This window comes from Gymnoscopelus braueri (assembly GCF_963280865.1).
Source record: "Gymnoscopelus braueri genome assembly, chromosome: 13".
NCBI classification, from domain to species: Eukaryota; Metazoa; Chordata; class Actinopteri; order Myctophiformes; family Myctophidae; genus Gymnoscopelus; species Gymnoscopelus braueri.
The window spans coordinates 51,687,009-51,713,005 of NC_137615.1; the positions used below are offsets into that span (position 1 = coordinate 51,687,009).

The following is a 25,997-nucleotide window of genomic DNA, read 5'->3' on the forward strand; positions in this document are numbered from 1 at the left end:
AAATAGCAGATCTACCAGCTCTCAATGCAGTGCGTTGCACTGCCAGAGGGATGTGTCTTTCTGCAGGGAAACACCCCAGCATAATTATATAGTGGCTGATAGAGGGGGAAATTGATGTTAGGCTCAAAGTTACCTAGTTAGCCTTTAAGTGCTCATATGTCGCTTATTTTGAGCTTGTTTTCATAGACCCAGGTTGCTTGTCTCTCTCTCTCAAAACCTGGCAACAGTGATCTCGCGAGAAACATGCCACATAGCATCGCGAGAAGAAGAAGAGTGTGGTGGTCCAGGGCAGCAAGAAGGCAGCAACACAGCAATATTCATATTTAGCAGCAACAACAACAACAACAACAAGAAGCATCATAAAACAGCAACAGCAACATGATGATAACGTTACTTACGTTACAATTGAGAACGTAAATAACGTTCTCCACGGACGCAGAAGAAAGACACGCAACGCAACGCGGGAGCATAAGAAAAACACAGGTAACAGAAACCAGTGTTGCCATGTCCGCTTATTATAAGCGACTTTGGGCTTTCCCCCCTGTAAAGTTGCTTGTAAAATTGGTGGGTTGCGTTTTTTTAGGCTTGTTTCTAAAGTGTTGTTTAAACCCAGTGGTTCTGAGATATTTTTAAATATATATTTTATTATAATAATATTATATATAAGTATATATTATTTTAAATATATCATTTGGGCTCTTTTTTTTAGCTTGTTTCTACAGTTGTAAACCCAGTGGTTCTAAAATATTTTCATGTCATGGAAATCCCCCAAATTAATATCTATTTGTCCACACGGACCACCATCTCAAAATATTTTGTGACCCCTGTGCCAGATAGGTGTTAAAATGTTTCACTTTCTTTTCAAGATGTTTGGTTATTGAAAATAGCAGATCTACAAACGAAAATAGCAGATCTACAATGTGTCGCGTTGTGAGTTTGTAGATCTGCTATTTTCAAATATCCGATTGCTCATGTGGCCTTTTAATAATAATAATAATAGTCGCTTCTTTGGGGCTTGTTTTCCTAGACCGTCGTTGCTCATTTCTCTCGCAGAATCTGGCAACACTGACAGAAACCCACGTATAACAGCATTAAAAACATTGTGTGTTTTGAAACTGAAGCAATATTATTGCTGCTGCTGCTTTCTAGCTGGTGGAGGTTTATTAATAGCCAGGCTAGGCTAACGGTTAGCCTAGCCTCCCAGTGATTCAATGTGTTTCATGTTACAGACTAGACAGCAACGCCATCTGCCACATAATAAACCAAGCTAATGCTAACGTTGTTATCAAAGCCAGCGTTGCCAGGTTCTGAGAGAGAAACAAGCAACCAACCGGGTCTAAGAAAACAAGCCCAAAAGAAGTAACTTAAGGCCACATGAGCACTTTAAACATATGCAATCTACAAGCTCGTGAGCTTGTAGATATGCTATTTTCAAAAACGCTTGGAATAAAATGTGGAATATTTGGAATATTTTTGACATACATTCTAACATTCTAACAACACAATTGCTCCCTGGCACAAAACATGTATTAAAATATTTGAGAACCACTGGTTTAAATAATAATTATAATTTTTTGGAAACAAGCTTAAATAAGCAACTACACTTTAGAAACAAGCCCAATAAACTGCAACCCGCAATTACCAATATTTACAAGCAACGTTACAGAAAAACAAGCTTAAAGTAGCTTATAATAAGCAGACCTGGCAACACTGAAGCTGTCTGCTTTTGCGTGCGGGTTATAGCCATAGAGTGTGGTTATAGCTGCTCGCTAGCAGTGTTGCCATGTCCGCTTGTTATAAGCGACTTTGGGCTTATTTGCTTGTAAATATTGGTGGCTTGTTTAAAGTGTAGTTGCTTATTTGGCCTTGTTTCTAAAGTGTAGTTGCTTATTTGGGCTTGCTTAACAATTTTTTAAATAATTTTAACCAGTGGTTCTCAAATATGTTTCATGTCATGGACCCAAATTAAAGTGTATTTGTCCCTTAACCCCCATCTGATTTTTTTTTGTGCCAGGGAGCCCCGTATTAGATTTGTATTGTTAGAATGTTTGTTAGAACGCGATTTTTGAAACACACAAATATTTTTGAAACATTCTAATTACTTTCTATTTTCAATATATGCAGCAAATATATATATATATATATATATATATATATATATATATATATGCAGTTCAAAGTACTCATAATGGCCTATAAGTGCCCTATAGTTGGTTGCCTCTTTTGGGCTTGTTTTCCTAGACCTGGTTGCTTATTTCTCTCTCAAAATCTGGCAACACTGCTCGCTTAGCCTCCTGGCTGCTTTTAAAGAGCTCAGTGAGTAGCAGGACTCACTGGGTTGGCTAGCTAGCTAGCTATCTTTGCTAATAGCCCAGTTATAGCTGATTTATAAAGCTTAATTTATATATTATGAACATATAATAATGTGTCGCTTGCTGACAAGTGCTGATCTGCAAGCTAATTATACACCAGGCTTAACTTAATGTCTATGTGATGTTCTGATATGTCACTGTTGTTGCCCTGCTTTGGTTTCTATTGATGTGTAATAACGGTAGCTATAATACAAGACTAACGTTAGCACCGTTTTGCTTTTTTTTTGGTTTGTTTTTTCATTTAATAGATTTCCCACGCCCTGAGCCAATATGGTAAGTAGTCGTACGAATAGAAACAAAGCAAAGACAAAAGTTATAATTTTATGTTATTTTGTAGTTTTGTCTTCATATGACACCCAGATGTTTTGGTTAAACAGGTGATGGGTTGTGTGTGTAATAATCCCATTAAAGCGTGAAAGTGCTGTTGTGTACTCTGGAAATGTGATGTAACGTGTGCACATGTGTACAATTTGTCCTGTGTTTACCTTCGCAGGCTGTGGTCGTGTCCCTTCGGCCTTATAATAGACGGTGAAGGAGAAGAAGGGGTAAACTTTGGGAAACTGACTCATCTACACCCCCTAACTACCCCCCACCCCCTCTCCCCACCCCCTAACTCCCCCTCAAAACCTGTTATTTTCTTCTCTTTTTTTTAAAATAATGACCAAATTATTTAATTTAAGTATGTAGCGAAGTGCACAGCCTTTTTAGATGTTTTAACATCATATTGGTCGGGTGCATTGTTTTTAGATGGAGCTGAGCGCAAGGCATAAGGTCACACCCTCTTGTAAATTATTAGACCAATGTGCCGTGTTTACCCCAAGTCAATTAGACCAGCTGTGCAATCACTTCAGGTTTCTGTGGGTCATTTTGAAGTGATTTGATTTGTCTTGAGCCCCCTGGCCTCTCAGGAGAATGAACGGCTCTCTTTTAACCCCACCCAGCCCCCGGGCGGCAAACTCCTCCCCTTTGCCTCCGTCGCCATCCCCCTCCCCGTCGCCCCCGTCTCCCTCCTTACTGCCCCTGTCCCCCAGGCCTCCCCCCCTGCCCCTCCTGGTGAGCCCCCCGCCTCCTCAGGCTCACCTGTCCTCTCTGTCCGACACGCCCACGCCCTCCCCTTCCCCGTGTCTGAGCTGGACCGAGTTCTGTGAGCTGCACGCCCGCGTGGCGGCGGGCGACTTTGCGCGGCACTTCCGGGCCTTCCTCCTGGAGAACCCGCACTACTCCCCGGATTCGGCGTCCGCCTTCTGCCGCCGCTTCACCGACCGCTTCGTTCGCCACTTCCAGAGCGAGCTGGAGGGCGCGCCGCCGCCAAGCTGTGCCACCGGGAGGGAGGAGGAGGAGGAGGCCGGGAGCTGGGCTCCCCAGTCGGACGCCACCTCCCTGGAAGAAGAGGCCGTCTCGCCCTTAACCACCTCCGCGGGAGCAGAGCCCCAGTGCGTGCCGACCAACCTGACACGAGCCACGGGCAAACCCACGCCCACCCGGCTGGTGTTGGAGAACCGCAGCAGCGAGAGGTTTCAGGACTCCTACGCTCACACGCAAATCCTGCCGCCCTCCTCCTCCTCCTCGTGCTCGTCCTCGGTGGGAGGCAACAACGGACGGCGCGGCGAGGAGAGGGCGGCCCTGGCGGCGCCCGGGAACGGAGAGGCGCCGGTGGAGGAAGAGGAGGAGGAGGACAGCTGGCTCGGGGTGGCGCACCACGCAGGGGAAGACGCCGAGGCGGAGGAGAGGGAAGGAGAGCCCAACGAGGTTTGCCTGGACAATGCGGACTCCTCCCACGCTCCCCATATCCCGCCGACCTCTGTCACTCCTCCGCCGTCCCTGGGCTCCAAAGGCAACAACAACAACGTGTCCAACTCCTCCAAAAACAAACTGAAGAAGCGCTTCTCGCTGAGGAACGTGGGCCGCAGCGTGCGGGGCAGCGTCCGCGGTATCCTGCACTGGCGGAGCTCCTCCAGCGACTCGGCGCAGGGCCAGAGCCAGCTGCCCTCCAGCTACAGCTACACCATGGGCGTCCAGGACGCCGCCTCCGGCAAGAGGAACTCGGGCACGCAGCCCGCCGCGCCCGCCTCCTCCATGCCCGTCTCGCTGTCCCTGCCTCTCTCCCTACCCCACTCGTCCTCCTCCTCCCTCCCCCCCTCGTCGTCGAGCAGCGCCACCTCCCTCTCGCTCTCGGAGGCGGCCCGCGACCGCCGGCGGAGCAACGGCGAGGGCGGCGAGAAGGAGAAGTGGAGCCAGCGGCTGGAGAAGCTCCGGCTGTCGCGCTCGCCGCCCCCCGTCCTCTCCTCCTCGTCGGCGCTGGGTCCTCACGTCGCCTCCACGCTGCCCCCCAGCAGCGCGGCGGCGGCCGCCATGGCGCCCTCCAGGAAGACGGGCCGCTTGGTGCGGGAGGGCGGGGTGAGCATCAGCTCGTCCAGCGACGAGTTCGCGGGGAGCCACGGCTTCTCCGGGTTCTCCTTCGGCCTGCTGCACCACGGCGGCACGGACAACAACAACATTTCGGCGGGCTCCGGCGGCGTGGCACAGACGGGACCCGTGCAGCCCCTGGCCAGCGGGGGCAACGTGCCCTGGAGGGGAGGACGCTGGCACAAATGTCGCCTGGTCCTGAGGGAGAGGGACAAGGAAGGGGGCGAGCGAGGAGAGGAGTACTACTTGGAGTTCTTCATCCCACCCAAGGTAAAGTCGTCCATCGACCACTTACCGCAACTTACAAAAAGAAAGAAAGCGTACACAATAGCAAAATGTTAATAACCACCTAACTCAGGGGTCTTCAACAGTGGGTCCCGGACCCCTAGGGGTCCTCAGAGTTACTACAGGGGGGCCGCCAAATCTTTGTGTGATTGGATTATTATAATTTTTTTAACCACTTTAACCCTATTATCCCTATTCTGAAGAGAACTTAAGCCAAAAATAGCCAATCTACAAGCTCACAACGCCTCACGCTGCGAGGCGTTGTGAGCTTGTAGATCGGCTATTTTTGTCTATGAAATCTATGAAAATACAATTTTATACAGTATGTAGTGGGGGTCCCTGCTTCATCTCTCTTTCAGCTCAGCTGAGACCCCTGACCTAACTCCTATACTTTGTCATACAACGCGTGGTGAAAATAGCTGATCTACAAGCTCACAATGCGTCGCTTAGCGATGCATTGTGAAGTTGCAGAGCTGATATTTTACCGAATGAATCTCAGGGTTAGGGTCCAGATTGAACATGTTGTTGGGTTTTGGGGTAACTGCTCAATGTGACTTGATGCAGACTGGCTGCTTTGTGTTTTAGCTGAATGATACATTTGTCATATGGCAAGACGATTCAAGAAGATGGTATTCCTGTGACCGGTCTGATGGCTGTGACAATGGCACAGACAAAATACAAATTAAATGTCAATTTGGATTAGGCTAAACTTGTTGAATTATTTTTACATTTATTAGGCAAACTCACTGACTTATAGAGTGCAAGGTCAGAGTAAGTGACACAAACTTTTTTAAGGAATTAAGACATGACAGGTTAGGTAGCTAGGATAACAAGTAGACAGACATCAAACCTGTTATCTATCTAAATAACACACTTGGCATATGTCTGCAAAAAAAAACATTACATAGCATCTGAATAACTAGCAGTCATTTACATCATCTTTAAACTACTAGCTCTTGCATAATGTTTATTTAGTGTTATTTTGTCATATAATTTGAATGGCTTTTATTATTGCTTGGAGTTAGTTTTGTGTCTGTTTATCCTACTACTTCCATGAACCACTAGCAACACCAGCTGTACACCTTTTGAATTATTTTATACTTTTTTAAATACGTTAATCTCATCAGTTTAGTAATTTCATGATCGTGACAGCTCTAATGTTGAGCTCAATGTGGCAGCTGGTGTTATGAAAATGTATTTTATAAATCGAAAATAGCTGATCTCCAAATTCACACCGTGTCGCGGTGCAACGTGTCGTGAGCTTGTAGATGCTGCTGCTTTCTAAAATGTTTTGACGTTTTTGAAACATTTTAAAGGCCTAAAATAGGGACGACAGTTTGAAAGTGGTTAACTGCTGTCATTCCTACAGTTTCAGCTCCACATAGACGTGTTGTATCACTATTGTACACGCTTGTCAGTTTCATTTGCATGACCGTGACCGAGAGCAGTTTGAAGACGGCTTGTTTTCCTATAGACAATGAATGGAGAATGAAGCAACAGTCAGTTGCAATACAGAGCAAGGCACCAGTTTAAGACAGTGGTTCTCAACCAGTGGTCCGGGGACCACCAGTGGTCCTTGAGGGAGTACCAGGGGGTCCCCAGCAAAATTAGTTAACATAGCGTCACAATCATTTTTAACCACTTAGCTTTGGCTATTCAAAAATAGCAGATATACAAGCTCATAGCTCAAATGGTTTAGCGCGGCACCGAGTGCCGCGCTAAACCATATATTTATATTTTTTAAAGCGAAAATTAACTGATATCTTTGTTTCTGGGGGTCCCTGGCACAAAACATTTTCAGATGGTGGTCTGCGGCCTAATGTATATCAATTTAGGGGTCCTTGGCATGAAAAAGGTTGAAAACCACTGGTTTAAGGGACAGTGAGTGAGAGAACTCTCCCAGCAGCTGTATTAACAAACGTTGTGTCACAGTCCACTCACATAGATGCACAGAGGCAGGATGAAGTGGCCACATTTGCAGGGGTGCACATAACTTTTTAGGTCTAGTACTCAGAAGAGCACCTGGAGATGTGACTTGGTGCACACAAAATAAATGGTCCCGTGCCATTTTGTCGGGGGTGGGGGTGGGGGGGGGAATTCTGCACGGTGCCCACCGGCCCACAGTTTTGTCAACGGGGGGGGGGGGGGGGGCTGCTGCACGAGAGAAAAGGACGCTCTGCTTCCAAATTCCGCCGATTTTCCCCGTTTCTTTTTCTCTCACGCCGTTTGGTGAAGCCCCCAAGGTTGGTGCCCTGTGCTGCGCTGTTTTTATCCGTCAGATTGGGACGTTCACGGCATATTTTTGCACCATTACGGTGCGTTCATCATCGGTGACGAGTGCCTCTAACAGCCGCTGCTGGCTGCGTGCACGCAGCGAGGCAATGCGAGGCGATGCGAGACACGAGTGGCTGAGATGCGAGTGGCTTCAGGAAGTAAATTCCTAGCCTCGATCTCCAGGCTTTTATTTTTTAGTTTAGCTAAAAAATAAAAGCTTGGAAATTCCTGTCCCAGCTGTTGGTACGCAAAAGCGCCTCGCGTCGTCTGATGTGCCACGCATTATTTATTTTGGGTGCGCATGCGCACCTGCGCACCAGTTATGTGCACCCCTGCACATTTGCTATCACACACAGTGCGTTTTCCTCTCCACTTAAAGCGGCACTATGCAACCTTTTTTTAATATGAATAAAATGTAATGTTGTCCAATCTTTATGGTAGAGTATGTTAATACAACATGACTTATACAATTGAGGTGGTTGTATTTTGTCTCCCTGTGCTTCTATTGAGACATTCAAGATTGTGTCAAAGGTCTTGTCTCACGTAGACACAGGATCTGACAGGAATTTTGACCTGATGGTCTAGATTCAATTTATCCCCTGAGCAAGCAGACAGGCTCTATTAGCTCAATGGTAAAAAAAATCACACCCTGTGTGAAGTGGGCGGTGTCTTGCTAGCTAATCACAATACTGAATGGAGTCAACCAATCATGTACAAAAGATAAATACATTTATTGAAACACTCTTTATGATGGACGAAACCATAACTTGAAAAAAACCAATTTATGTTTTTTTTCAAGTTATGGTTTCTTATATAGGGCTACAGTCCTGAATAGATTGTGATTGGCCAATCACGGTGCAGGATAATTGTACAAATTTCCAAACCTCACTTATAGGGGCGGTTTCACAGCGCAGGATAATTGTACAAATTCCCAAACCTCACTTAAAGGGGCGGTTTCACCGCCCAAAAATGCAGCACTTGTGCAGGAAACCAGGTTCTAATCCGGGGTAGAAGAGGAAAGTTACATAGTGCAGCTTTAATGTGATTGCATGGCAATGGCAATCACAGTTTTGGCATGTCTGTGGTGCATTGGTGTGATTGCATGGCAGTTACTGTATTGTTATCTTTGTGGTTTATTTATTGGCTGTCAATCAATCAATCAATCAATAATAGATTGTTGCTACACCTTAGTAACCACCAATGTACTGTCCAGTATTAGAGGCTGTTTCTTACATGGATTTTTCAGATTTTGGAGAACAAGAGGGTTGATTGAGGCTGATATGAACCAATTCTCAGTGGTATGAATCAGTTCTGATATGAATCAGTTCTCTCTCTCTCTAAGCACTGACTAGTTAGAGTAGTGCTTGAAATGTTGTTTTTTATGCATTTAAAATACATGTGAAACACATTTTATCAACTATGTAATAATGATCTATTTTGAGACGACTCAAAATATTTTGCAACGCATTTCAAAACCATTTGTGAAGAAGAAATATGCCATATTCTTCTTATTATTCTAGCCGCTGATCCCAATATGGTACAAACATACGCCTCTCATCCATTATAAAATACAAGGTAAACTGCTGCCTCTTGTGGCTTATTGCTTTGAGAAACCCTAGATACACATTAGAAGCTACCTACAGTGGCAGTCAATTTCTTTTTATTTAAAAAAAATTAATAAAAGAGGATTTTTTCCAGCATTTCTGCTGTATTTCGTAGCGTCAGTGAGAGAGAGAGAGAGAGAGGGAGAGATATGCAAAGAACAGGGGAGTGAGAGAGATATTAAGAATGGGAGTGAGAGAGGAAGAGAGAGAGATGCAAAGAACAGTGGAGTGAGATAGGAAGAGAGAGAGACGCAAAGAACAGGGGAGTGAGAGAGGAAGAGAGAGAGACGCAAAGAACAGGGGGGTGACACACAGCAAACAGTCCAGCCAGCCGGGTGTGGAACGGGGGACATGCTGTATAAAGACATTTTGTTCCCATGTGGTATGCACCCTAACCATTCGGCTAACGGGTGGCAGTCCTTCTCCATTTGCGTGTGTGTGTCATTTTTATGCTTCGTTTCGGGAAGGAGAGTTTAGATAGACAGAAAACCAAGGGCAGAGAGAGGAGAGACACGCAAGACAATACTGAGGTCGGACCTCACGCTCTCTAGGAGCATTAACTGGTTGAGCCACCATGCACCTTGCGGCGATTTGTAACACAAAATGTTTAACTTTGGTAGTCGTCTACTGAGGGTTTAACTTCAACTTAGAACCTGTGACGCATTTTTGTGCGCACACACGCACACAGAAACACACACAGGCTGGGCGAACATTGCAATGACATTTTCATTTGAGAACGTACCTCTCTTATTGTTACAACTATAGGAAGATTAACCACATGAACCCGAGTGTCCCTATTCTGGGCCTGTCATCATAATAGGCCAACGTTCGGTGAACATAGCCGATCTAAAAGCCCAATACGCGTTAAATTGTGTTGCGTTGTGATCCTGTAGACCGGCTGGTATTTTCTGTAAAAAGGAGGGGACCAAGTACAGACCCCCGGGGGATCCTGGTCAACAAGTTTTTAAGTGATTCAACATGAGTCCGTTACACAGTGCATTGATGGCTTTTTGTTTTGCTAATTTTGTTCCATGTCAGTCGTCCAAGCCCAGGCTGACAGTCCCGTGCTGCTCCATTGTAGACGTGAGGAGCACCACAGCGCTGGAGGTCCCCGACAAGGAGAACACCTTCCTCTTACAGGTAACCTCTCCTCTGATCTCCTTCAACCCTCTGTCTCTGTCTCTGTCTCTGTCTCTGTCTCTCTCTCTGTCTCTGTCTCTGTCTCTCTCTCTGTCTCTCCGAGACAGAGAGAGAGAGAGAGAGAGAGGCTTGGACCATATATCAATATTACATCTAAGGATGCGCCGATTGGGAAATGTTTAACCCTTTTAGACCAGGAACACATCTGTGTGTCATTTTAAGATTTCTTTGGCTATTCAAAAATAGCAGATATACAAGCTCATAGTGTGGTGGTATGATCTTGTAGATCTGCTATTTTTGAAAAAAAATGTGAAAAGATAAGCATATCTTTGAATATATATTTTTTAAAGCGAACATTTGTAACTCTGCTACAACTTCTGCGGGTACCTGGAACAAAATATTTTGAGATGGGGGATCACGGCCAAATACATATACTTTTTGATAACCACTGATATTATAGCAACATACGTTTTTTCCAAAAACTGTTAGGATTTAGAAGACATTTGTAGAATCCCCAGAAGCAAAGATTTGAGTTACAAATGTTCGCTTTAAAAATATATATATTCAAAGACCCACGATTTCACCCAGCAATAGCAGATCTACACGCTCATAGTGCGTCACTGAGCTTGTATATCTGCTATTTTTGAATAGCCCAAAGAAATCAAGAAATTACAGAGATGCGTTCAGATTACAAATTACAGAGATGCGTTCCCGGATGTGTTTCAAGCCAGACTGTCGCTATTTTAGCGAGGTTTCGCGGCCGCGTCCCCACACCAAACAAATTTTATTAGTTGAGATGTGCACGTTGCATTGCACCTGGTTTCTGGAGTCAGACGTTTTATTAAGAGAGAAGGAAATTGGATGTTCAAATGTTACAGTAGCTTCACAGCAACAGCTTCTTTAGCTCACATTGCTCCTGACTCAATTCATATTTATATTTGAGGATTGTTCACGGTATGGTGAGACCCTTACTGCATATTTATAGCCTACTTCTGTATAGTCACCGGTCATCAAATGGTATAGTGAGTCCCTCGTTGTTTCATATTTATAGCCTATTTAGTTATAGTTCAAACCCTCATCAAGCGATATAGTGAGACCCTCGTTACTTCATATTTATATTTCAGGATGGTTCAAACAGTCCCAACATTATAGTGAGACCCTCATCTAAAGTGGTTGTTTTTACTGAAGGAAGGGACGAGGTCTCATATTTGACAGAGACTTGTTTGTGCATACTGTGTTTGTGCATGCATGCATATGGAATAAACACCGTTGTGTGCCCGTGTGTGCACGTGCCATGTTGTAGCTTCATGAAGTGGAGACATTTCCTTTCCTCTCATTAGTTATAATTTGACTAGTTCAGGCTATATCGCAACACTACTGTACATATCAGGACAGTTTGTCGCATGATTCCATAGCCAGATCGCTCGCTCGCTGCCAGTCAGGATGGGGTGATTGTCGATGCAGAAACCAATGTTTTGTGTTTGTTAGTTTTTTTGTTGTTATTCATTCCCCTTTTTATGCCAGGAAAACAAATACATCTTCATTATAAAGAAACTGTTTTAAAGTCACTGAGCCCCTCATCACACTATATGTCAAAGGTATGGTAAGTGATATATTTTTGTTAAAACAAAAAGGGTTTTGTTAAAAGGTTAAAGCACTATATTCAGATAGTAATCATTGCTATAGAGTGTTTGTTCAGTAACAGGGGTATCCCAGATCTTTAATAAACAGAACATACATTTACAGGTAGGTGACAAAATGTCAGCCTATCAGCAGAGAGTACCCATTTATCAGCTTCATTTGTGTAGTGTTCCAGTTCAAAATTCTTCTTCGTGTCATCACTTCCAATTTCACTTGTTTAATCTGTATCCTTTCCTGTATGAGTTCTCTATCCTGATTGGATACAATTGGTATCCCGACCTGAAAATGCATTTTCTGTTTTCTAAAGAGCTGGAAAGACATGGAGACTCCTGTTACTGAACAAACACTCTATAGCTAGTACTATCAGAATATAGGCAGGAATATAATTGCTATTTAACAATTATTTTAACCAAAGAAAATCACTTACCCTACCTCTTTAATGAGCACATATTCAGTCGTATAGATTTATGAAATGGATAGACATCGGCCTCTGGCATCTGTGAATGTCATCTTACTCGCAGATACACCGATGGCTGTCAACGAGGAGAGTGCATCCTACAGTATTTATACCCTGATAATGCTACATTGTTTCAAGCTCAGCCCATTCATCGCGTCTTCCCCTGCGTAGGAAAAAAAAGGCAATTCAACTCTGATACAGGCGGGGCGTGTACCATGACCGTTCCACGGGTTTGCACCTGTTCGCCTGTAAGGTTGCCCATGCCTACCTGCCCATTCACTCTCATTGAAAATGAATAGGCTCTATGCACAGCAGCCACACTGGAAAGAAATTGCTATACGATTGTCTCTGTTCCATTCTGGTCAAACAGAGTCAGGGTGCGTATATTCTGCATGCTGGCTCACTGGAAAGTGAAACACTCTGCTACACCAGTGAGTCTCAAATTGTGGTCCTCATGGTTCTTTGAGGGGGTTCCAAATGGCCCCTTACAGGTGTGTTAACTCAGAGAGTGTTTCCATTCGTACACTCTCAGAGTTATGGGGGGGTCCTTGAAATTAAGGTTTGAGAACCAATGTGCTACTCTAAATGGAACAGAGTCTTCATTTGTATCATTGGTAACACCTGTGAAGGTAGTAAGGAAGAGGCCCAATTTCGTTCCAATGTGGCTGCTGTGCATAGAGCCTATTACTACAGAAGCATCAATTGCTCCCTGTTTGAAAAGACCAAGGTAGCAAGCAGCCTTTCCAAAGCCTTTTGTATGAAAAGCTTTACTGTTGTTTACAGCTGTAATGAAGTTTGTTTGACGTCAAACGAGTGATTTTCTGTGCAAATTGCATAGGTCACTCAGCACGTTCCTCAAGCACTTTAAGAGTAAGCGCTTGACTTCCAGTTGGTGGACTTCAGTATAAGAGTGGAGCTGACTTGTAACATGATACATGTGTTTTGATTTAATAACAAATGTTACATTAATAAAACACTGTAGAACTCATTAGGAATATGTTATAAACAATAATAATTTGTTCTTCTTTCTACCTCTTACCTTTTGTATTTGTCTCAGTTGGAGGGTTCGGTGCAGTATGTGATTGAAACACGTGACGCTGTTCAAATGAGAGCCTGGCTGAGCGACATCCGCAACGGAATCTGTCTGAGGTATTACACTACTTTATATCTGTCTGAGGTACCAGAGTACTGACATATTACAGTACTTAGTATAGAGGTAACCAGAGAACTGATAAAGTACTATCCACACACATTCTCTGCAGTTTTTCATTGTTTTATCATTTCAGTTCACACATCATGCTTTCCACATTCAAAGATCAGTTGTCAATTTTGTATTAGCACAATAAAGTGAAATAAAACGCTGTCAACAACTGATCGCACAGCTCGTAGCCATGATGCGAAACTATTTTGAAAGAAACCAGCGTTTCGACAAAGTCTTCTTCAGGGTTTGAATATTAAGCAACAAACATAAGAGTGTAGAATTGGGACAGATCATATGTAATTTTTCATCTCCTTTATGTTCTCCTACAGTGAACAGGAAGACATCGAGGGTGTGTGCGGTGGGCCGTTGGATATTAGTGGGACACCTGAGTTTGTTGACCGTCTTTCACAAGGTGCGAGAGTTTTGCAGCTATAAATCATCAGTGTTGACCACATAAAACCATTTCACACCCTTATTGTTCCTGGTGACATCCACCAACTCTGCCAACATCACCAAACGTTCATCAAAGGACAGTTTAGCCCAGTGGTTTTCAAACAGTGGTCCGGGGACCACCAGTGGTCCTTGAGGGGGTAACCAAATGGACCCTTATAGATCTTTAACTCTTGAGAGCGTAAAATGAAACCAAATGGACCCGTAGGGGTCCATTTTGTTACATTATTATTAAGCATTATTGTTAAGCATTATTGTTAAACATCTGCATTACTAATTATTATTTTGTAATAACTAATTGTTATTTTGATCAACGTTTGCCTGTTATTGTCTCTCCTATGGTACGAACATCAACACAGCATGGAATTGTGGACACAATATTATCCAACGATAACAAAATATTCTAAGTTAGTCCAGTTCTATATGTAATTTCGTTCAAATTTTCGGGGGATTAGGAAAACTATACATTTTTGGAAACTTCAGAGTATAACAAATCAGAAAATCCATGATTCCATTTGCGCGGAAGCCAATATGGTGGCCATCTTGGATATTGCAAAATGGCGACCTTTGAATATTCGTTTTTCAATATCTCGACTTCTAGATTACGTAGGATCTGGATTCTAGTGGCTAAATCTACATGTTTAGGGTCAGGAAATCCAATGGTGCTAATTAAAAATATTTACAAATGATCAATGGCACAGATTTGGGTCATAATCCTTGATTTTGGGGGAAAAAATTAAAAATGTAATATTCGTTTTTCCACTATTTTGACTTCTAGATTACATAGGATCATGATTCAAGTGGTTAAATCTAAATTTTTCATGAAATCCAATGGTGCTAATTAAAATCAGTGATCAATAGCACGTATTTACGTAACAATCTAGAATTGTAATATATGATTATCTGAAGAGACAGAGACAGATGATTTCTCTCATTGACACAAGGTTGCGTCATTTATTTACACAAACACAAACTAGATCAGTCTAAGTGTCCTTTACTTTGGTCATCAGATTGACAGAGTATGCACAGCCTCCAGTTAATTGTTTCCTGACCCTGTCTCTCTGCTCCAAGTTGACTAAGCTGGGGAATCTTGCTCATTTTGCTCTATTAAATATCTGAAAAAAGCAAGGGAGACACCACCCATAACAAAATACCATCAATACTACACATACAATATAATTATTTAAATACTCTGCTAACACCTGCTGATGTAATAACTGCAATTACAATACATTGAAATCAAAAGAATATCAGACTAGCTTCTGTACATATACACTGTTGCACTAATACCTGCAGTGCAAATATTTAATGAGATACTGTAGATGGTTGTAACACATGCATTTCTCTCTGTTGTTGCAGTCATGTGTCAAGCTTGCACAATCATCTTAGATTGACATGCTAACCGTGTTACTTAGATGTCAACAGATTAATTAATAGAGAAGATCAAGGTAGCGTGACAAAAATTAGAAGACAAAAAGGTACATACCTCCAAAACACAGTTTTCTCAATAAATACAGCAGCACATGTTAAATGTGCTGTCCATCTTCCAGGTGGAGAGAGGGTCTAACTGATCATGTGCAGTATGGATCATCGCTTTAGCTTTTTTGCCTTCACTCAAATCAACCTTTTATAGCTGAGAGGCCATGGCTGTGGGATGGGTGATAGCACTTGGCCTGAGTCATGTGATCAGCATTGAGGTAATTGATGCACACAGTATAATGCGTCTGACTTAGTCATTCTAATCAATGATGAAAAAAACAACTATCTCCAAGATTGGAGTTCGGCGGTTTGACCAACAGTTTGAGGATCCAATGGAGTTAGCACTTAGGAGGTTTAGTCAGAAACGCTTTTTAATACTTTTGATTGATTCAATATTTGTAAAACCCACACAAAGACGTAACGGGTGTTCAATAGCACTGATTTATATATAAAAAAAAAAAAACCTGGAGATAGCTGGTTTCTGCCCGACAGCGACACTATATACTTAGCCATAGTCATAATGTCTTGCCATGTGTTTCAGTGTGTTATGGGGGTATTGGAGGCTCCTCCCCTCTAATGGAGCCCCTCCCACCAGAGTTGCCACCTCGAGCCCCTCTCGACGAACCGGATGGCAGAGTTCTGGGAGGAGGCGGGGCTAGTCTGGGTACACCTTTTGCCGAGACACCGGATGCCACAGGTAGAGAACACTGTACTAATATCTTACACACAACTGGCCATTTATTTGTGTAAAACTGTTCATATTCTGACCGCTGTAGTCTACTTCAAAACGTTGTCATCATTACACATGTCGTGAGTCATGCTTGTGAATTGACATCCAGTTGAAAATAGCAGATCTACAAGCTCATAGCGCGGCACTCGGTGCCGCGCTATGAGCTTGTATATCTGCTATTTTTTAAATAAAATAACACAGATGCGTTCCCGGTCTTAACACATTGACTGCCAGAGTTTATTGTCTCCGCCAGGCCGAAAGGCATGGCGAGAGAGTATGTTTTACCCTCCGTCCGTTTGTCTGTCCGTCCGTCCGTGTGTGTGTGTGTGTGTGTGTGTGTGTGTGTCCGTCTGTGAGCAGCTAATCTCCGCCACCGTTGGCTTGATCGCAGCGAAACTGTGCACACACACTCCCTGGATGCCAATTCCGAACTTCTGCCCCAAATTTTTTACATGGGCCATTTATAGCGCCACCAGGTGGCCGATTTGTGCAAAACATATTTTTTGATAGTACTCCTACAGATTTTGTCCAAAAATCTCGCAGATTTTTCATATTCCATCTTGATTGGCTCAAAATGGCTTCCAAAGTTTGCAGGAGTGCTCCGTTTTCAACAAAATGCCTCAAATCATGAACACAGCATGCAATTTCCGTGAAACTTTGCACGGGCATTCCCACTATGCCGAGGAATAAATGCCACTTGAACATTTTCAAATCAGCCTCATGGTGGCGCTATAACAGGCCGATTCATGTTTTTACCTATAACTGCACCGATCTGTGTAAAACTTTGTATGCGCACTCCCTAGAGGTAAAGGAAAAACCTTTGCCCTGCATTTTTCACATCTGCCTTTTATAGCGCCACCAGGAGGCCGACTTATGTAAAACATTTTTTTTTATATTACTCCCAATTTTATCCAAATTTCACGCAATTCGGTACACATGATCTCTATAGTCATGTGATCAAGACGGATGTGTTTGATTTTTCATATTCCATCCTCATTGGCTAAGATTGACATCTAAAGTTTGCTGTAGTGGCTTGTTTTGAACAAAATTCCGCAAATCATGAACGCACCGTCCGATTGCGGTCAAACTTTGCACACACATTCACACTATGTTGGGAACTAATGCCTCAAATCATGAATGCAGTGTCCGATTGCCATGCAAGGCCCAAGAACAAATGGCACCCTTTAAACATTGGCCTATTATAGCGCCACCAGGAGGCCACAATAACCTACCTGACCTGGCGGAGACCTGTGCTCCGAGGAGCACTTTTTCTAGTTCATAATGTACTCACCCACTGCCAGCCATTTTAATGATTTTTTATAGAAACTATGAATTATTAGTCCGTTTATTTTCTAACATTTAAAATTTTTATTTTTTTATATATCTCGTTGTGAATAACGAAAAAAATGTAATACTCAAAAATTAGAGAAACATTTTAGAAATTAAAAAACAAAATAAAAATAAATAATAAAAAAGGGAGAATTCTCCCTATTGGCGGTGAAAAGGTGGATTTGCAATAGGGAGAATTCTCCCATGGGTTAAAACCACACTCAGGTTTTGACCGCCATTCAACGTTGCTTCCTCTCCAGGTTCCTTCTTGTTCTCAGAGGTGAGCACAGGGGAGGCGGTGGAGCACCCGCTCAGCGAATGCCAATGGTTCCACGGCACGCTGTCGCGCCTCAAGGCCGCCCAGCTGGTGCTGGCGGGAGGCACGGCCAGCCACGGCGTCTTCCTGGTTCGCCAGAGCGAGACGAGGCGCGGAGAGTACGTCCTAACTTTCAACTTCCAGGGCAAAGCCAAGGTGAGACTTGTTTACATGACTCGCATGGATGAACCGCATGGACGCGGCCGCTTGTTTTGTCTGTGTTTGTTTGTGTGCATGTGACACTCTGTGAGCTTGAAGATCGCCTATTTACAGGTTTGAAAAATCTCCGACTGTAATGACATGCCCAGAATAGATTAGATTAATTAGATTAACACATTGACTGCCAGAGTTTTTTCAGAACAGTCTGTAGCCTCTGCCAGGGTTTTGAACGATTTTGGTACCTTTTCGCATAGCCACAGAATATTTTTCTCTAGTATGATTGATCCCCAGAAAACTTCTAATCACAGATGAGATTCAGGTGTGGTTTCACAAATGTCAACGAGGTCAATTTGACCTTGTTGTCATGTGTTGTTTGATGTTTGAAAATAGCTCAAAACCAGTAGTTTCAAACCAAAAAACATTCTGAATTGTTTGTCCGTTTCAATTTTAACATTGGGATGGAGCAGCAAATCTTTGGAAATTGTTATCTCCTTATTCGTTTGGAATATCGAAAGAGTGTCAATTATAAATAATTAGAAAATCTTTTTAGAATTTTTTTTTTTTTTTTCCAGGACGTTTTTAAACGTCTTTGGCAGGCAATAGCTGAATCCTCAAAGACGTTTATAAACGTCTTTGGGGATTCAGCTATTGCCTGCCAAAGACGTTTAAAAACGTCCTGAAAAAAAATAAATATATATATATATATAATGTGTTAATGTCTTTATTATCCACAAGGGAAAATTGTTTTGCTCAGGTCAATGCATACGTTCAAGACAAGACAATACATAAATGTACACCACAATTAAAACACCTCGCAAAGAGGTTAAAAGAGTCTTAAAAAGAAAGACTAGAACACCACGTTTAAAGCAGTTAAACTCCACAGTGAATTTATATACGAGTATGCAAGTAAAGTTATTTTGTTTTGGTTCCTCAACATTGTAGCAACAATAACAAAGAAACAAAACAAAAAAACAATACTAGAGACATAGCAAGGTATATACATTAGTCATATCACACTGAGGTGGTTTGAGTGTGCTGTGTGCATGATTCCTACTTCTAAATATGATCCATGCGTGGATGCATTTCTATATACTAATATTACCCTTTTACATGTGTATAGCTTTGTAGTTGCTTTCAGTATGCATAATATGTTTGTGTGCATGCAAACTTTGTGTCACAAACTTCTATCTCATCCCTACTACCTATGCATGGATTCAAGTTCTCAGTCGTCACGACTGATTTCATTTGGAGGCCATAGAAGTCAGCATGTCTTCTAATACCTAAACTATGAAACTATATTTTCATAGTTATAGTGATAGTGCTCAGTGTGAATGGCCCTTTAACCCATTTAGACCGGGAAAGTATCTGTGTCATTTTATATTTCTTTGGCCATTCAAAGATAGCAGATATACAAGCTCAAATTAGCCTGTAGATCTGCTATTTTAGAAAAATCTTGAAAAAAATTGCAAATCTTTGAATATATATTTTTGAAAGCAAACATTTGTAAAATATGTTGTTCCAGGGACCACCTGAAGCAAAGATTTGAGTCACAAATGTTTGCTTTAAAAAAATATATAATGAAAGATTTTCACGATTTAAAAAAAATGGCAGATCTACAAGCCCATAGTGCGGCACAGCTTGTATATCTGCTATTTTCAAGTAGCCCAAAGAAATCTAAAATGATAAGAGACGCGTTCCCGGATTGAATGGGTTACACTTTTTTTTTTTTTTTGATAACGGAGCAAATCACAGATTGGGACAAAAGTGGTTGAAGTCATTTGATTTTATTGTTTTCCTTAATTCTATGACTATGTCATTAAACCCTCCCTCCCCTCCCCTCCCCCGCCCAGCACTTGCGTCTGTCCCTGAACGAGGACGGCCAGTGTCGCGTGCAGCACCTCTGGTTCCAGTCCATCTTCGACATGCTGGAGCACTTCCGCGTGCACCCCATTCCGCTGGAGTCTGGCGGAGCCTCCGACGTCACGCTCATCAGCTTCGTGGGCGCCACCGCCGTTCGGCAGCCAGGTAAACCCAGCCTCTGCCTTTCTGATACCGGGGGAGGAGCAATGGTGTAAAGTAACTAAAGTACATTTACTCAAGTACTGTACCTGATTTTTAGGTGTTTTTGACTTTACAGGAGTATTTCCGATTTTCAATACTTTTACTTCTACTCCACTACATCTCAGAGGCAAATAGTGTGCTTTTACTCCACTGCAATTATTTGAAAACTTTAGTTGCTTATTACTTTGCGGATATAAATTATTATATTATAAAACAGACTAACCACTTTAGCACTATTTTATACCTAGGCTATTTGATAATAGCCGATCTATAAGCTCACAACGCGTCGTGTTGTAAGCTTATAGATCTGCTATTTTCAAATATTTTAGTACTTTTACTTTTGGTACTTAAAGTATATTTTGATGCCAATACTTTTGTACTTTTGCTCAAGTAACATTTTGAACACAGGCCTTTTAGTTGTAACAGAGTATTTTTATATTGTGGTATTGCTACTTTTACTTAAGTCAAATATAAATAATTAACACATTGACTGCCACAAATTAATTAGTTCATTCATCATCCTTGCCAGCGTTTTTACCTTATTTTGATGATCCACGGAGAGCCACGGAAGCCACGATGTGGACACGGATGTAAACAAAGCTGTCTGGGGGGAGGGGGAGGGTCTCATCTATCCACCGGAACAAAAACATTTTAACCGCGATCGGCCGATCGCCCGTTCTGTTGTTAGCGGCAGTTGAATATGGCTCGTTTTCACCCAAAAAAGAATAAATCCGAGCTAGATGTGTTTTTCTAAATCTCATAACATGGGAGTCAACAGTCTTTTTTTGTGGGGGGATGAAGTAATTTCTGCTTCTATCATTCTCTCGCAGTCAAGGGATCATTCATAGGTTGTCGAAGAGCGCCCTCTAGCGAAATCACTGAAAACATGATTTTTTTTTTAAAGAACGCATATATGCGTTCTTGGAAAGCAATGTGTTAAATGTTTTTGGGATTAAAACAAGTTCAGTCATACATTATTGCATAGATATTATTGTAGTGGTTCTCAAAGTGAGGTCCAGGGACCATCGGGGTTACTTGAGATGGTTCCAAGTGGACCCTTACAGTTCTGTAACTCTTTGAGAGTTTACAAATGGAACCAAATGGACCCGGAAGTGACCATTAGGTTCCATTTGTACACTCTCAGTTATGGGGGTCCTTGAAACGGTAAAAGTTTGAGAACCACCGGTATTGTAATTGTATAGCAGACTGAAGTCCACATACCAGCTCTGACGGTGTGTGATGGAACTCATTCCGGTTCCTCCCCTACTGATGGTTCTCAAACATTTTCATGTCAAGGACCCCCAAAATGATATGTGTTTGGCCGCGGACCCCCATCTCAAAATATTTCTGTTCCAGGGACCCCCCAGAAGCAAAGATTTGAGTTACAAATGTTTGCTTTAAAAATATATTCAAAGATTTGCAAAATGTTCACGATTTTTCAAAAATAGCAGATATACATTAAGCTCATAGTGTGGCACTCGGTCCAGCGCTATGAGCTTGTATATCTGCTATTTTTGAATAGCCAAAGTATAAAATAATGTTTTAAAGTGCTTACACAGATGCGTTCCTGGTTTTAATGGGTTAAATTAAATGAACAATGTTTTTAAAGATGTTCGCTTATAATGACACGCCCCAAAATAGGGACGCTGGGTTGAAAGGGGTTAATAAGTAGAGCAAGGTGCCAACACTGTGAGAATGAAGGTGTGTGTATTCATGTGCGTCGTGTGTATTTCAACGAGCAAGGCACACTTGACACTTTTGTATTGTGTACATGGACATGTGCTTGTACATGTGCATTGTTTCTGTGTGACACTGTGAACATACCACAAAGTTACCCACACTGTCTGTAAAAGCATGACAACACTTCCCACCCACCTGTGCAGACAAACATGAATTAATATGAGAAACATATTAACACACACTTATTGTGTCTGTGCAGTGTGTCCAGTCATCTGATCCACCATACATGTTTATGGTACCATCTCCACTGCATTCCTTTTCTTTCCCTTCTTTTGTAGTTTGACACTAACATCCCACAGCGGCCCTCGACTAAACAGCCTCGTATTCTACTAATCGGATCTGTGCATAACTGTTAGTCCTAGGTTTCCAGAAGGTGGGCTACCTGTTTACTGTTCCGGTTCAGTGTCCCATAGCTTTCTTTGATTGGCTCGGCAGCAGATTTGAGCGGGAAACACAGATGACACCTGTATGTGTGTTTCCTGTTCAAATCTGCTGCTAAGCCAATTCAATGAAGCCATAGGAACGTGAACAGGAACTGGTATGTCACCTTCTGGAGTCCAGGCATTCCAGTTATGCACAGAGCCTATAGTCATGGGAACTTGCAGACAAATCCATTAGTTATTTTTATCAATCAATAAATGTGCAAAATCGTATTTGTAATGCAGAGAGCACCCTTTTCAGGTTGTGATGTTGAGAACTGAACATTCTAATGTTGATTTCACAACGGCTGCTGGCTGTTGAAAGTTATACACTCTGGCAGAATGAAATAGTTATATCTGCGGTTTACAAGACATGTGCTCCCAACTTTTCAAGAAATCTTTCATTCTGCATGGACAATTAGCATAAAGAATGCCTTATCAACTAACAAATAGTGTGTAAAAACTGACCCTTATGGACCTTTACTCCTCCATTTTATACTTTTTAGTCCTGTCCTTTGGTGGGGTGTTGAAAATGTGCATAATCGGTTCAGACATTTTAAGTTCAAACCATTTTTAGAAGGCATCTGTTTTTCATTTAATCAAATAGTTGTTGTTTTTTATTATTGAAGACCACATCAAAGATTGACAACTTGTTACACTGCTGCAAAAGTAGCTTGAGGTTGAAATTCGAAACCGCTGAAGATAATAAAATTAGAAGAACGTGATAAATCAGGACAGCATTGATAATAAGAATTGTCGCATGATAAAGCCTCCCATTGTACGACGGGGTAGGTAGGCCATGGGCAATTAACCGAACATATTTCGAAACCGATATTTAGAACCAATAACCGACTTAATGTTGCTCATGTAGGTTAATCGATCGATATATATTTTGGATTTCTTATATATCAATGGATCAACATGAAAAGCTTCTACTAGACTTTTTTATAATCAATTAAATCGATGGGTCTGATTAACCACGTAACCCTGTATCATACTTTGTGGGTGAAAATAGCCGATCTGCAAGCTCACAATGCGTGCATTACGACGTGTTGTGAGCTTGTAGATCTGTTATTTTCTCTTAAAGTCATGCATTAATTCTAATCGAGGCAAAAGTCTCTACGATAGCGTATAACTAACCCGTTACCCCCGACACCCACCGTTCTCCCCCACTGCTGGCCACCCATCATCACTGCACCCATCACTGCTCTGACCAGCTTGTCTCTGTTGTTGTTGTTTATGTTGTTGTTGTCGTCTTGTCACATCCCTTGGGATCATCCCTTTTTGCAGGCCGCGACAGGGCAGGCAGCAGGCCCACAGTCTGTGATGTCATCACCACGCGCCATCCCGACTCCCCATCAACCCCCATCTCTGACTGTGTGTAAGTGAGACCTGACCCAGCTGAGAGAGTACCTGTGTGTTAGTGTGTACCCGTGTGTGTGTGTGTGTGTGTGTGTGTGTGTGTGTGTGTGTGTGTGTCCGTGCGTGTTTATGTGCGACTTTTTTTGTAAGCCTAGTTCGGACCAAAGATTTGCAATGAGCCGAACCTGACTTCTACTCCGAATATAGCCGGTTATACTCTGAATATAGCTGATCTACAGGCTCACAACCCGGGTTGTGAGGTTTTAGATGTAGATCAGCTATGTCCGGCACGCAACACTGTTCTACAACGGAACGAAAAAAAGCAGTTTTACCGGAATTGCCATCAAGGTTTAAAGGTAGGTCCACATAGCAGCAGGTACAGTATATACATGAGGTTAGACATAAGGTAGGTCCACATAGTATTAGCAGCAGTATGTACATGAGGTTAGACATAAGGTAGGTCCACATAGCAGCAGGTATGTACATGAGGTTAGACATAAGGTAGGTCCACATAGTATTAGCAGCAGTATGTACATGAGGTTAGACATAAGGTAGGTCCACATAGCAGCAGGTATGTACATGAGGTTAGACATAAGACGCAAAAAGTGGCAGCACAACAGCAGGTCCACATAAGAAGGTAGTCATTAGGCAAAAAACTTTACATGTGACAATCCACATGCAGGTCTAAATGGGTTGTTAAACAACAGGTGTGTTTTCCGTGCGATTAATTAACCTGACAATATATTTTGAGTCGTGAGTATACATCGACGACTTTTCACAGTGAATAAAAGCATCAACGAATAAGGCGTCTACTGCATATGAATAGTTTTGGTGCGAAATACTCGCTGACGCATATTTGGATCGCTGAATTGTCACGTTTAGAAGTAAACTAAAGAATTAAAGTCCACGCACACTGGAAATGCTCCCTTAGTGATCGACCTATTACCACCACGTGAAGTTTGGCGCACCTGATCTTAATCGGACCAAAGCACTCTGTTGACGAGTGGATGCCCGAACCGCCAAGTAACATCTTTCCTTTCTTAGTGTTTTTTCTGTCGAGCACCTAGTGCTTTATAACGTGCGCTTCCACTCAATAATTAGAAGTAAATCACACGCATTACTGGATTGACACGTAATTACTGTAATCATTCATTAACGGTGGTGTAAACGAATACACGTGACCGGGTGCACAGCAACCTGCATATGCATGACAAGCATTGTCTTTAGCTAAGCAGGAGAAACATTGTTCAGATATGAGAGGCACCAATCACATTAAAGGGATAGTTCACCCCCAAAATGACCTTTTTTCCTAACCCTAACCTTAGTGGGGAACATAGGGATGACCCCATATCGATTAGTCACCCCATGGAGACTTCAATTCATGGATATTGTTTTTTTTTTGTCTCATTCCTAAGCCAATAATCTGATGACCGGCAGCGGTTCCGGTAGGAGACACAAAGAGTCTCCGTTGCGTCTCCTACCGGAACCGCTGCCTAGCTCAAAACGCGTCGCTGCCTAGTGCGATGCGTTTTCACCTTGTAGATCGGCTATTTTTGCTACTTTTGTGTGACATAGAATGGCATTTTAAAAAGTTAAAATACGGAGTTAAGAGGTGTTTGCCCGACAGTATATGCAATGTGGCACTCTGGAGTGAGTGTGGAAATAATAGTGGCCCTCTCCATCATCAAAGTTGCACAACCCTGCTTTAAATGTAATTTGTTAGTGATGTCAGAATAACACCGGAAAGCGATAGTACTCCGCACACTTCCAGGCAACTCTGACATTTGTGACAAATGGGAAAAGTTAACCGCGCAAGGCTCCCAGAGACCTAATGTAACGGCTGACGGCTCTTTCACATCGACTCCACCTGTAGCGGCGGTCGAGCTTTCGCCTCCGAACTTGGAAGTCTCTGGCGGAGAAACAGCCTCAGAGTTGGAAAGTGTATCCTTGCACCACACGGCAGCTACCAGATCAGAGTCCTTGGCAGTGTGACTTGTTTGTTTGTTTGTTTGTTTGTTTGTGGGCGTGCGTGTGCACTTGTGTGGGACTGTTCTCCATGACTGTGCCATATGGACCCATGACGACCGACATGCACTGCACTCACTCTCATGTTCTCTCTCTCCTTCAATCCCTTCACCTCACACCCCCTCCCTCCCCCATACCTCTCCTTTATTTACACTTTGTTTTGCTAACACCCCATATCTCTCTCTCTCTCTCTCTCTCATTGTCTCTCTCTCTTCTCTCTTTTGCACGTTCTCTCTCTTTCTCCTTATCCTTCTCTCTTTAACTCTTTCTTTCGCCTTCTTATTCTCTCACTCTTTCTTTCACTTTCTTATTCTCTCACACTCTCATCTCTTTCTCTCATTCTCTTTCACACTCTCTCTCTCTCCCCCCCGTCACAGACTTGACCAGCAGACCCCGTAGCCCCCCCCAGCCCCCTCCTCCCCCCCTGCCCCCCGGCCGGCCGCCGCCCCCCACCCCGCCGCAGGAGCGGCCCGCCAACGACACGGAGCCGGCCGGAGTAGGAGGAGGAGGAGGAGGAGGAGGAGGAACGACCACCGCCACCGCAGGA

At 42.9% G+C, this 25,997-nt stretch overlaps 1 protein-coding gene across 1 annotated transcript; it reads left to right on the forward strand.

Moving 5' to 3' along the window:
- Positions 1-279: 279 nt before the first annotated feature.
- On the forward strand, positions 280-25,997 carry sh2b1 (SH2B adaptor protein 1). The gene is made up of 11 exons (XM_080446456.1): positions 280-483; positions 2,621-2,645; positions 2,866-5,048; positions 9,980-10,081; positions 13,237-13,328; positions 13,710-13,792; positions 15,851-16,006; positions 17,629-17,840; positions 19,694-19,868; positions 23,354-23,444; positions 25,828-25,997. The coding sequence occupies exons 3-11, from the start codon at positions 3,285-3,287 to the stop codon at positions 25,847-25,849; spliced, it is 2,697 nt and encodes an 898-aa protein (XP_080302582.1). The 5' UTR covers positions 280-483; positions 2,621-2,645; positions 2,866-3,284; the 3' UTR covers positions 25,850-25,997.